Here is a 13,628-nt window from a genome sequence, read left to right as displayed (position 1 = left end):
CAGGTCTAAGAAGCCTTTGTTTGCCTGCGGTGTTACTTGCCTTCAGTCTGGCAGTCCCAGAATCCCGGGCGGTTTTGATCTTTTTTTATCGGTACACTTAAGAAAGCTGCAGTGCTGGACATTCCTTCTATATAGTCTCTCCTGTGAGCTGTTTCTTTACAGTAGCCCACCCCAAACATGCAGTTATCATGGAGGTAAAGTGAGAGAGGGGAGTTATCTCTGACTGATCTAGCTTATGACAGAGGAGCTTTTCTAGCAAACTGAAAATTCTTGCTTCCTTCTGCCATTTCTCTTTTTGAGAACACACTTTCTCTTTTTTTAACCCACCCAAGTTATTAATAAATAATTCGTCTTCTACGTGGTTTCTCATTAAAAGATAGAGTCCAGAGATGGCTGTAAATGTCACTGCTCTGGTTCTGTGAATTGTGGGGTCATCTGACACTTTTGCTTTCTCATTATAAGTGTATATCCTATCACGGTGTTTTCAAGAGTTGCAATCAGGCTGTTAAATGAATTGTTTCGTGATTGCCAGGGGAGACTCTCAGCAGTGTAACTGACCTGCCTGGCACGCGCGTACACACAGATCTAGTCACACTGTATGTACCTATATACTCATGTACATAAATTTACACAACATGCTACCTACCCTCCACACACACAGACATATGCACACACAAGTAAATAATTAAATGTTTGACACCCACCCCAAACCTGAAAACAAAATACCTGCCTTAAAATGAAATTACTTTGTTCAATGTGCATTGGAGGCATCACAGACTCTCTTCATCTAAACAGAGATAGATAGCACATAGGAAAAAAATAAGTCATCATATTTAAAACACATTGTTGTGATGACTTCTACTAGGATTTACACATCTTTTTTCTGAGTTTCCTCAAATTGCTTCTGGTCATTGCTAAAGATATAACTGCTAAACAAAGCCTAGTTAAGAGAGTTGGAAACATGATTTGGGTAAAGGGAAATGTGATACTTGTTTGAAACACAAAGCATCTGTTTTAAGTGTCTGGTCTTACCCTTTGTACGTACCCTGATCATTTGTACGTACAGTCACAACTCCTACTGCATAGTACAAATTCAGAGGTGAAATAAATGGTGTTATAAAAGGAAGTCTAAAGAACACCATTTTTTCTGCTCATGATGCTTTTTTATTGCAAACCCAGGCTGTTGTTTCCTCTGTTTTACACCTGTACTCATTTGCAGCATGTGCTTTTATGTAACATATAATACCATTCTCATCACTTCTGAATTTGAGATTAATTTTTCTTTTTAGTAGCTCCACTGTTAGCTCTCTACCCTCCTAGGACTTCATTAGATTGAATTGTTCCTATAATAAGAGTGAAGGGATATCTCTGGTTCTGTTTGTATTATTCATTTTTATTTCATGAGCAGAATTACTTGCCAGTGATGATGAGTGTGCGACGTTATGAAGATTAAATATTATAGAAGGTAGCAGTGTAAATGACCAGTGATTTGGCAGCCTGGAAAAGGTATATCCTTCCAGTCATGTGGAGGAAGAGGCCAAGAAAGTGAATGTGATTAGCGAGATGCTGCCAGGATGCTCAGCTCTTTGGAGCTCTGCCTGATAACAATCCTGGTGCTTACGTCACTCCCAGTGATGAGATAAGAGCTGCAGAGTTGGATTACTCAACGCAATTATGAGGTTGAGAGCAAGCTTTGCTTGTTTTCCATAGTTTACAGAAACCGCTAGCAAGAAGCTGTGAAAATTGATCTGACTTTGCAGGACAAACTTCTTATAGTAACCCTGACAGAAAGTGTGAAGACCAGCCAAAATTCAGCTATGCATATAAACATATCACCCAGAAAGATGCAGAAACAAGATGATACTGAAGAGTGAACCTTAATTTTAGGGTGTGCGTAGTCTCTGTAGTCCATGTGCACTTCTGTTTGATGCTTCAGAAGAGTGACACTAGCTCAGATGGATGAGGATTTTTTTTCAGTATAACCAGTGTATTAACATAAGTCAGACTTTAATGTACTTTCTCAGTTAATTCTTCATTGAGCTATTCTGTAAGTACTCTGTTCTTGGCCTTTTGTGCTTCATTCATTCAATTAATCATTCTGTCAGTTATACCATTAGCAAGATGAACATTAAAACAGCTTCTCAGCTATTACTACAGGTAAAAAGGAAAAAACAAAGATAAAGGTAACTACTCTTTTCTTATTTTGCTTTATTACTTTGGGGTTTTTTTTCTCTTTTATTTTTTATATTTATGGTTAATGCTACACTCCTCCACCTTGGATCGTGAGATATTGGGTCTGCTCATTGCAATCAATAAGCCTTGATTTCTTCCGAAAGTGCAGTCAAGGCTACAACACAGGGTAACTAGCATGGCACAAAGACACTGTTTTACGAGTGCTTGTGAAAGAAACTGATGAAAACAAGGATATAATCATAAAACCTGTCAACTAAACCTTGGTGTATTTTAGCATTTGCAAACTCTTAGGTCACCCTAGCTATGCGGTAAATTGTGTGAAGTTTGGAGCTCTGCCTGATAATGGTCCCTAAAGGTGTAGAACATGAGGGTGTTTCAGCTCACACCTGGGGTTGTTTCAGAGTATGTACATGGCCACTTATTTAGTGCTGGGCAGTAATTCACTGATTGGTGGTAACTGCATTGGTCTGAGTGGCTATGAAGGTGACATTTTAATTTGTGTATTTTTTTTCCTTGATGTTGCAATAATAGCAACTAGTAACAATTTGTAATCTGATTTTGATCCAAGAGGTACTAATAATCACCCTATGGCATGGAAAAATTGCTTAACCCAGAGAGAACTCTATAGACCACCTCTCCCTGAATTCTTTTGCCTTAGAACACATTACTTTACTGTGGGCTTTGTAGATTGTATTTGTCAGCAACCTTAGAGACTTGAGACAAGATACAAATCTTTCATACATTTTAGGATGAAGATAAAGCGTATCTGAATTGCAATGTTTGTTTCACCACACAAGGATTTCTCCAGACTGGCAGTTTTTTACCTTTCTTCTGGTGAAGTAGGAATCCTTCTCCAGTATGCTGTGGTGACTGCCTTTTCTAAAAGCTATATGTGTACTGTTGAGTTGGCTCTAATTTAAAACCTGGAAATTTCATACTCATAGATAGCAAAACTTCCCTTCTCCTTTCTTTTTTTTTCCCCCTCCCAAGGGGAGTTGTTTGAAGGGGAGAGGGAAGAAAGAACAGTGTGTTTGTTTTACAGGCTGGACTATACTGATACATAATCAGCATGAAAAGCTGACATTTTTCTTTAAAGATAATGCAGTTAAAAGGGACAAGGTAGATGATAGTTAATGCTAAGAGATTAAATAGTTGACTATATCATAAACAGAATATGTTTAGAGTCCTCTATCTTACCATGTCACAAAAATACAAACCCTGCAATATGAATCACAGTTTTTAAAACATCTTTCTGTTACACTGAAGAGTAATGCTCATTAAAATTAATTTGGTATTTGACTATGTCTCAATGATGAAATGATTTTCTCATTGTAATAAGGACTTAAATGTTAACTGAAATGATCACACACTGTCCATTTAGAAAAAATACTGTTGTGTTTTGATTCCGTGCTGTCCCTTCTAATGGTGTTACCAGAGTTCATGGGACCCATTACTCTGATATACTGTACAGGTGAGGAGAACTCAATAGCTATTACGATTTTGATAGTCTCTCTTGATCCTTTTAGTGGTGTACAACAATTGATATAAAGGCAGATGGGGAATATTGGAAGGATGTAGAGTATTTATAATATTTCTACAGTGCCTTTCAAACACTCTGTAATCATTTATTCTTTCATGTCCTGCTACTCTGATGATGTTTGCATTGTTTTCTGGAAGATGGATGAGGAAAAGAAGTCACAAAAAGTTACATGAGTATGCTCGTTTTGGCTGGGATACAGTTAATTTTCTTCAAAGTAGCTAGTATGGGGCCATGTTTTGGATTTCTGCTGGAAACATTTTTGTTATTGCTGAGCAGTGCTTACACAGAGTCAAGGCCTTTTCTGTTTCTCACAGCAGCCCACCAGCAAGCAGGCTGGGGGTGCACAAGAAGTTGGGAGGGGACATGGCTGGGACAGCTGACTTTGGCACCGCCAACTGACCAAAGGGCTATTCCATACCATATGATGTCATGCTCAGTATATAAAGCTGGGGGAAGAAGAGAGAAAGGGGGGACATTTGGAGTTACGGCATTTGTCTTCCCAGTAACCATTACCCATGATGGAGCCCTGCTTTCCTGGAGATGGCTGAACAATGGGAAGTAGTGAACGAATTCCTTGGTTTGCTTTGCTTGTGTGTGCAGTTTTTGCTTTACCTATTAAACTGTCTTTATGTCAACCCATGAGTTTTCTCACTTTTACTCTTCTGATCCTCTCTCCCATCCCACAAGGGGCAGAGTGAGTGAGTGGCTGTGTGGTGCTTAGTTGCTGGCTGGGCTTAAACCACAACAATGAGGTGACTGTACCAAAACAGTGCAGTTGAACAGGGAATAGTGACTTAAAAGCAGAAAACTTCTAGAAACCTGCTAAAGAGGAAAGATCTTACTAATTTTGAGAATGTAGGGAACTAAAGGGTCGTCTTCTAGGAGGGTGACACTGCTGACAGCTCAGCTGAAGTGCCTCTACACCAATGCACACAGCATGGGCAACAAACAGGAGGAGCTGGAACATTCTGTTTCAGTTCTGTGGAAAGAATTCAGTCAATGTCTTTGCTAATTCTGTGAATATGGTAGGTCGAATTCAACAAAAACAATATTATCACATAGAGCGTCAGGGCTTCCCTTAACCCACTTAATCCCCAGCAGTTCCTGGGCAAGGGACATACCAGATCTCAAGTTTATTCTGAGTTTCAAATCCACCCAGTTGTCTCCAAACACTGGAAGTTCTTCTATGGGCTTTGAGTGTCTCTTACCTTGGGAAGAGGGTAGCTTGCTGTTCATCACAACTGATTTGTATTGAGCTCTGATTTCTTTTTTGCCTTATTTTCCACCAGTACAAAAATTTCTTCTCATCACACAGAAGATGGCAAAACAAACAAAGGATTAGAGGATGAGAGAGAGGAAGGAGAACAAAGTGGCAGTAATGATAGGTTATTTTGGTAGTGCCTGGCTGCAGGTATATGTAGTGCATATATGTATAGTGAAGCAGTCCCTTTAGTGGATGGGACTTCCTGCTTACCAGGTAGTAATTTCTTCACGTATTTCTATAGGCTAGATACAGAATGGGTTATAAGATGGGAGTAAAAGGAAGGTGATTCAGGGGCTGTGTGGACATGGGCGCTTACTGACAATGGAAATGTTTAGGGGGAAATGGGAGAAGAGGGTGAGCGAGTCTGCTGTCTGTGAATATGGGTGAGGGACCGCTTTGCGAAAGAGTGAACTGAGAAGGGCTTTGAAGGTGAGGACTGAAGGAATACGTTTGTGGAGAGGCACTCCAGGACGGGGTGGTTCAAATGGAGATGAGAGTGGGTGACAGGCAGTGATGGGGCAGGAGCAGAGCTCAGCCACAGTGTAAATGGTTTGAACAGTGTTGAACAGGGAGTAGTTAATCCTGACAGAAAGTGGGGAAAGGATCAAAGGTGTGCATGGTTTACTAGAGACCACTGTCCGAGTGGTCAGCAAAGAAAAATGGGGCAGAGTAAGCTTTCTATGTGTGCAGTTGTTCCAGCACAGAGTCATCAGATGAGTAAATCTTGTAAACAACTTCTGGGTGTTGCAAGAAGAAACTTTCCCAACTTCCCTCTTAGGCTGTAATCTGTTTTCCAGTGTGTGAAGGGAAAATGTGAAGAGTTCAGAGCACTTTTTGGCCTCAAAAGACTGTTTAAGTTTGGGCACTGAAGGGTTCGTGGTCTGTTTCTTAACAGACCATCAGCTTTATTCTTTGTAACCTAGCTTTCAGTTGGAAGACCCACTAAAATTGCAAACTGATGCAAACTTTTACAAGGTCTCCTTTAACAGCCCTTAACCTCTTATCAGCAATTCTAGAAAGCCAGCAACCCAGCTGATGACGTTTATAATCTACTTCTCTACCACTTGAGAGAAATGACAGTATTAACCTGGCCTTCCCTCCCCAAATTGGTGACAGCTCCTTGTTTGGTCTTATGCTTCCTGAGGCTGGCAGCCTGCAAACTGGTTTTCCATCACTGAAGTGAATGACAGACTTTAACTGGGAGCCAGAGGCTACAGCCACCACTTCATCACTTTAGAGGAGGACCTATCTAACCAACCAGTTTTCAGTCCTTCAAGAGGATGACCTCCACATCTTCACTGTCCTTTCTATGTCTGAAGAAATGAGCTACCTTGGAAAAGCGCACCCCAGCCTTTCAAGACAGGATAATCCTTATTCTAATTTCACTGTCTATGTTATAACAAATAATTTATGGCAAAATAATTTAAAGTACTGTCTTCGCTGTGGCAATGCACTGAATTATTGTTCTGCCCACACAGAGAAAAGAAGCAGCAAGTCAAATATTTAGCAATTTGGCATTTATTTCTGTCGCTTGGCAGCAGAATACTCTTCATGTTGAGAGGCAGCTGCCCCCAGAGTGCCCAAAAGAGGGGGAGGCTGTCAACTCCCAAGCTCTCTCCTTGGTCCCTCTCCTTCCACCATCTGTCTGTCAGAACACTTTGTGAATCCCCAAATATTGTTTCTCACAGGTTTTTAAAATGCTGAATTTTGAAGACTGGCAGTTCAGTCACTACATGCACACACACAAATCCCAAAGAGAAAGCAACTATATGGGTGAGTGTGTGTGTGCCTGTGTGTATGTACCTAAAGGGATTTTAAAGAAGAAAAGTACATCCTTACAAATTCATTACTGCTGCCAAACTTATTGTTTCTTCTGTTGAATACCAGTAGGGAAAAAAACACTAAAAAGCATCTGTTGCAAAATGCAATGTCAAATGCTTTTGACCATGATGGTCCAGGTTCTCTGGTGTCTCGGTTGCTGCTGTTCTGTTGAAGTTGTTTCAGATGTGCTTGTTATATATGGCTAAGGATCAGACTTGTGGGCTTTTGGTCTGAGTGATGATCTAATATTTTATGCAAAGTGTTTTTAAATTTCCAAAGACGTTATATTAATCCTGATTTGTTTGAATGTGACTGAGATGTATTGTATTTGCTGTAAAAAAGGAGATGTCATGAGGTTAGTAGTGCAGATGTGCAGTGGGGAAAAGGCAGTTATCTGGAATGACTTCCAATGCAAAGCAAGAGACATCCAACTTCTCCCTCACACTGAATGAGATATTATTTGAGTAGGTACTTGAGTCTAGACTGAAAAACATGACATGTTGATTGGGCTTTTAACACTAAGTACCAGCGGCTCAATTGTAGGTATCTACAGCTTCTAAGTGACTACAGCCATGCAGAGTTATCAGACTATGCCCCACACAGTCATTTAGGGAAGAGGTAGTTCCAAGAGTACCAAGTACAGATCTCAAGTCTAAGCTCAGTTGCTGGGAGGAGAAAGGAAGGCTGTGGCAACTCAAGCACTATGCACAGTCAGGGCTGGTGCATCCCAGTCAGAGTATATTAGTCACTGATGTTTGTCACCAGCTGGTTCCCAGAGACAGTTTTAGCAAACTTCTTGGACTCCCAGGATGGACCCTTTAGGATCATCCTCATTTTCTTTTGCTCTTTCATGCCCTAAATGGTTAAATTATTCTGCTCATTGAGCCAGCGCACTGAAAGGGTTCAGTTTGTTCGCAGCCTGGAACATTCATACAACTTTGTAGTAACGTTTTGAGACAAATCTCCCACAAGAACTTCAAGGTCATTCCTGACTGAAGAAATTATGTTTGGAGCAGTCCTTGGGGCCCTTGTCCAGCCTCAGCGCAGGGAGACGGGAGGTTGTGCCAGCAGGACAATGAAAGTCAGTGGTTTTCAGCTTGTGCACAGCTCCTCATTTGCCTTGATTTAAAGGTCCCAGTCTCAGTCCTTTATGGTGTATTTAGGCTTCCTTATAGGCCTCCAAGGGACCACAAGCGTCTTTATTCCTCAAAAGTATACCTTGTTGCTGTAATTGAAGCCGTTTTGTTACTGTAATTTCTCCCTAATATTACAGTTCTAGTCAAGTGTTCTTTCCCTCTGGAGGCATCAATTATTATGGGTTTTGAATAGACCTCCCTTCAGTACACATACTTTCACTCCTAATGCCAAAAGCAGGTCACTGCAATTCTCTTCCCTAATAAAACACGGTTCTGTGTTTCTTCTTTCAAATCCGATGTGTAACGTGTACTGGCGACTAATTCCACTTCTTACCACCCTATTTAAAACTCCTGCCATATTTAAGAAAAACTAAAGATTACTACATGTTTAATGGTATTTTCTACATTTTCTTAGCTTTCATTAAGACATTGAATGTCCCAAGTCCAGAGGGAAGTTTATAGGATTTATGCAGGTACTGAACCCGTGTAGATGTGTACGTTGGTGAGGGAGCCAGGGAGCGAGCCATAGCAGTGCACTGCGTGAAAGATGTTCAGCTGAAATGAAAATGGCATGGGGTTCATTGGCTAACCCATGTGTATGAACTGCAGGTTTTTCTGTAAGCTGTAGTATTTCAACACCTGGTCCCCAAAACTTGATCGGACTCAGTTGTGAGTCCACACTGCTGCATGCCCTGTGCCTGCTTATGGATTAATCTGCGTGACATCTCTGGGGATGGGGAGGAACAAGCTCTGTATCACAGCCTGAGAACTGAAGCATGGATTTGGCTCTCTCCCTTTTTTGCACAGCAATGAGAAGCGGAAGCTGTTAAGCTCCAAATGTTGCCTGCAGACTTCCTTAAAATACATATATCAACTAAAGTTTCCCATTTGCAAACAACCTAATACTCTATGCTATTGGATTCATCAAGCTTTATTGCAATTATTTGTTTCACAGTGTTCAAACCAAGTGCAGCTTTGTGTTTTTACGAACGGTTCCCCCATGAAACCCTAAAGATGCTTGACTCAGATGAGTGCATGTAGTAGTTATCACTGGACCATCTGCCCTAAAACTTGCACTTTTCATGAGATGCCACTGCTGAGACATCTGGCACTAAAAATATGTTTTCTGCATCATCTCACAATTGAGGAGGATGCCACGGCTGTTCAGCTCCACATGAGATTCCTTGAAGCATCCTTCTGTTATCTAACAGCTTCTGCAATGAAACTATGGCACTAAACTGGCCAGGGAATGAATTATGCTATTAATGGAAGGCTGTGGTTTTGCTTTATGGCTTGGATTGCTGTTAGAAGGGAGTGGCACTTGCATGATGGATTGATTGATGTGTAGCCAGTCTGTCTTATATCCTATAAATCAATAGTTGGTGTGATAGGATTAAAATGACTATGTAATATACTGTAAGTCTGCTTCTATTATCCAAAAGCAAAAAAACTGCAAAACAGATGCATAGCCCTATTTCTCAAAGTTTGGCAGGTCTTACCGAACTGTCCCTGTATTGCTTGAACCTGCAATGTACTGGAATTTCCTTCTTAATTCACAGAGTATTTTTCCCCTTAAAGATGCACACACAATATTGTGTCTCGAGACTGGGTGGTATGAGTATGTCAGCAGCTTGGTGCTCCCTTGTGCTACTCAATTTTTTCCACCCTTGGCAAAAGCCACCACATGAGCCTGTGTGTCTTCTTGCAGGAAGTGGAGCTGTGCCGCATTAGCAGCCAGGAGAAGCTGGGGCTGACTGTCTGTTACAGAACCGATGACGAGGAGGACACAGGGATCTACGTCAGCGAGGTAAGGATATGGTGATGGGGAGGAGCACGGGAGATGCTTGTGGTAGCGGGTTGAACGTGCCAGGGAATGTAAGAGCAAGTGCTCTGAGACCAGAGCGCAGAAGTGTCGGCCATCAGCCAGCACGTGTCACTTTCAATTCATTTAGATTATCAGTTTAAATTATGTTGCCCAAGCAGTATAATTATTGCTAGTGATCTTATTTAATCTGAATGCTTTTAACTACAACATCATAGTTAAGGAAGTACAAAGCAGTCTGAGCATGGTCTGGATTTCAAAAAAAATGCTCCCTAATGTTGGAAAGCAGGCAGCATTTTTAAGGAGAAAAGTGCCTTTTCCACACCCTGCTTGCATTCTTCCCCTGCCACAGCCCCAGTAATCATAAGAGTGGGTAATAATTATTTTATTATTTGGGTTTTGTAACAGTTGTGGTATGCACAGACATACCACAGGTGGGTGGAGAGAGTAGCTTGCGAGAGGAGTATGTCAGAAAGCCTAATTTTATTTTTTTTTTAACATACAAAAAATAGAATACTGGATACTGAGGTGGGATGAACTCTCAGTTTTTCAATAGCTTCACCAGGAAAACATGGCATACTGCACACATCAGAGTGTTAGTGTTTCACAGGGTCAGTCTACAGTACTTCCAGGCACACTAGTTCCCTTTGAGTCTCCAGCCATTTCAAAGAGGTTTGTTGTTCTGGATAAAGCAGAACTCTTGTGAGTCCAAGCTCACTGGTGAGGCCAAGTGAACTGTGTTCCAAATTTGTTGCTTTTGTGACATGTTGAACCAAATTTGGACATTAGGAAAAGGTTCTTCACCAAGAGGGTGGTTCGATCACTGGAACAGGCTCCCCAGAGAAGTGGTCTGGATGACACTCTTAGTCATATGGTTTAGTTTCAGGTAGTCCTGCAAGGAGCAGGGAGTTGGAATTTATGATCCTTATGGGTCCCTTCCAACTTGAGATATTCTATGATTCTAAATTCTAAGTGAAGCTCATGGACAGAGAGGATCAGTAGAGAGAATTCTCCTATGTATCAGTGAACGGGGATGAAGACAAGGTTGTTCATTCACAGGCCAGCAGCATTGTCAAAGAAGTTGAAAAGCACAGCCTTGGAACAAGATTGAGGAATTAATAAAAAACTACCCAAGAATAAGTCTTCCACCAGTTGTATAAGTGCTGCTATTAAAGTCTGTTTGACCTTGTGAGGACAAAGAAAGTGCAGGAATCTCTTAATACACTCCAGGATTAAATCTGAAATGTGCTGGTTTCCTACATGGTAGAAATTTCTCAGACCTTTTTAAGTGAAGGTAATTATATTGTCTTTCATACTTGATTAAGCACTTCAGAATAATTTTTTTCTATGACAGTGCACCAGAAGAAAATAATAGCTAACAGCTGTAGAGGATGTAACCTGCAAACCAAATGCTCAACTCAAATGTTTGGTTTGAAAAAATAGCTTATGGCATGATGAAGCAAAATAGATGATTTAAGATAATCATCAAGAGAAAGGTGATAGATCGAATTGCCCTGCAATGAACTGTAGGTCATTGCTCAGAGATGAGCAATAGTGACTTTGATAAACTGTTAATGGAGCTCTAAACATCTATTTAGGTTAAACTAACTTAAAATTAACTGACTCAGACCAGGAGCGATATACAGTACCTATGAGTGATCTATACAGTATAGATCCATTGGGGTTTTTTCCTGTTTCCTTGCAAGCTGCAAAATTCCAGAGGAAGTAACAGATCGGTAACTGAGACAACCATTAAACAGTAAATGTTTCCATGAGAGAGAAATAAACCTACTTCTTTCCCAAAGACAAGACCCATTTGTATAGAGGTATCAACTGCTGCAGAACCACCTCAGTCCATGGTGGACTTCCAGAGCAGAGAGGCTCTGTCATTTATTCTTAGTGCTCTGACAGCTGAAGGTTAATGCCTGATGGTGCCATAGGAAAGTATTAATCTGAAAATCATATGCTCCCCCTTTCTGTCTTTAGACTTTTATCTGAAACAAGCTCATACGATTATTTAAAGAACTATTGATTTCATATGCCTGTAAAAGAAACTTCAAATTGCTTCTGTACAGAGTAAATATGCTACTTTTTCACATTGTGCAGTTGTTATTGTTTCCAGTAAAAATCTTTCCATGTTCAGTTACTGGATGTTGTCCTGTACAGGTTGATCCAAACAGCATTGCTGCCAGAGATGGCCGGATCCGTGAAGGAGATCGCATTTTGCAAGTACGTGACAATAGACTCTTCCTTAAACTCTTTCTTCAGACAAACGCGCAGTGCCACCTTCTCTGTGGACTGTTAATGAGGGAAGGTAGTTCTCTTTGTTACTGTGATCGATGAGAAAATCCATGTCTGTCTGTTTTTTAACACAATAGCTGGGAGCTAGAGTGCGTGTACTGAAAAATGAGAATGACAAACTCGTTCTGGCTCATGCCCTTATGTCCCATGTCTTTTTTTGCCGTATTTATTAGCAAATCTCATTTCCCCTATGTTCATCTCAGTGTTACATTCTGAACAGGGATCCTGCAGACATAAATATGAGTGTTAGAGACTTTCTGATCATTCAGCGATCGCATAAATTTGGGTAAAACTCACTCGTGCTGAGCATAGAAGGCAAGAGTTTTCACACAAAAGATGTGCTGTTAGTGAAGGATGATCTTGAACGTACTTGGGCGGGAGGGTTCATTCGGCTTTTGATAATATTTTCTTTCCTCCACCAGTAAAACATTGCTTTTCTGAGTTTTTTTCTAATCCACCATCTTGGCTTTTCTTTTTCCCCTTTGTTTTTATTGATCCACTCATTTAAAGGGCTGCCCTGAAGATAGTTTTTTTTGCACTAGTGACAAAACCACAAGGCTGCTACCAAAAATCAGTAGGCTGGAAAGTCTTTGCTGTATTGTAGCAATTCTTTTCCCAGTGGATTTCCCTTGTATTTTGACCTTTTTTCACTGAAGCCCCCAGAAGTAGTTCCTGGTGTGACAAGTCACTTTTCTGTACTCAGTTCCATAATTGCCCTTCATTAATTTAGGTACGTGAGCTTTCAGGTTGTTGCAAGATCAGCCTATTCCTTCCCTCCAGTCCTTTAATTTCTGCAGGAAACTTCTTTGCTGAAATCCATCACTGCATCTCTTACCCTGGTATCAGATTTGGGAGTCTAGCTAACACAACAGGGTCTACGATGTGGCTCACCAAGCTGGCCCATCTTTTGGAGAGGAAATAATTAGTTACATTTTAATGTCAGGAGTCAATCAGGGGCTGCTGGTTTATTCTCTGTGTGGTTGGGAATGTGAAAATGTTTGCAGGATGGTGTTCCCCTCCAGAAGACATGGGCACTATGGTGCGAGGGCAGTGAGCTCCTCACTGGGACTTGGGATGGCGGGGTGATGGGACCACATCATGAAGTGGAAAAGTCAGTGCACTGTCTTCTGCATCTTTCTAGAAGATACCTACTGAAGAAAACAAACAGGATATAATGGTATTTTAAACTTGTTTATTTGACCAAGCAGAAACAACTTTCATTCCTACTCTATGCATTTTGAAATAAGGAAATAGAGGGTAGGTCTGTTTTCTGCTCCTTTCCTTGCTTTCTAAAATTTCTGGGTGAAGCGGAGAGCCAACAGTAGTTCAGGCAAATATTCACCAGTTCCTAATGAAATTCATTTCATTTGTGAGTAAAGACTCCAGGGGCAAGACAAAAGCATAGGTAATTCTGCTGTCCTTTTGTAGACTGGAGCATTACTTTAATGTCAGTGCTGATATATAGCTATGAGTTTGATCATTAAAGTTAACACCCAGAGAGTTATGTGGGGTTTACTTTCATATCTGAAAACACATTGACCCTCTATGTAC

At 40.8% G+C, this 13,628-nt stretch overlaps 1 protein-coding gene across 1 annotated transcript in view; it reads left to right on the top strand.

The window, feature by feature from the left end:
* PDZRN4 (PDZ domain containing ring finger 4) overlaps window positions 1–13,628 on the top strand; it is a 50,541-nt gene that overhangs the window by 22,662 nt on the left and 14,251 nt on the right. The window contains 2 exon segments of the mRNA XM_010288953.1: window positions 9,663–9,761; window positions 11,943–12,005. Of these exon segments, the coding sequence (XP_010287255.1) occupies window positions 9,663–9,761; window positions 11,943–12,005 (162 nt within the window).

The sequence above is a fragment of the Phaethon lepturus genome, unplaced genomic scaffold, assembly GCF_000687285.1.
Source record: "Phaethon lepturus isolate BGI_N335 unplaced genomic scaffold, ASM68728v1 scaffold6496, whole genome shotgun sequence".
In the NCBI taxonomy this organism is placed as follows: domain Eukaryota; kingdom Metazoa; phylum Chordata; class Aves; order Phaethontiformes; family Phaethontidae; genus Phaethon; species Phaethon lepturus.
The sequence above is the reverse complement of the archived record's forward strand: the minus strand, read 5'-3'. Positions and strand labels throughout refer to the sequence as shown.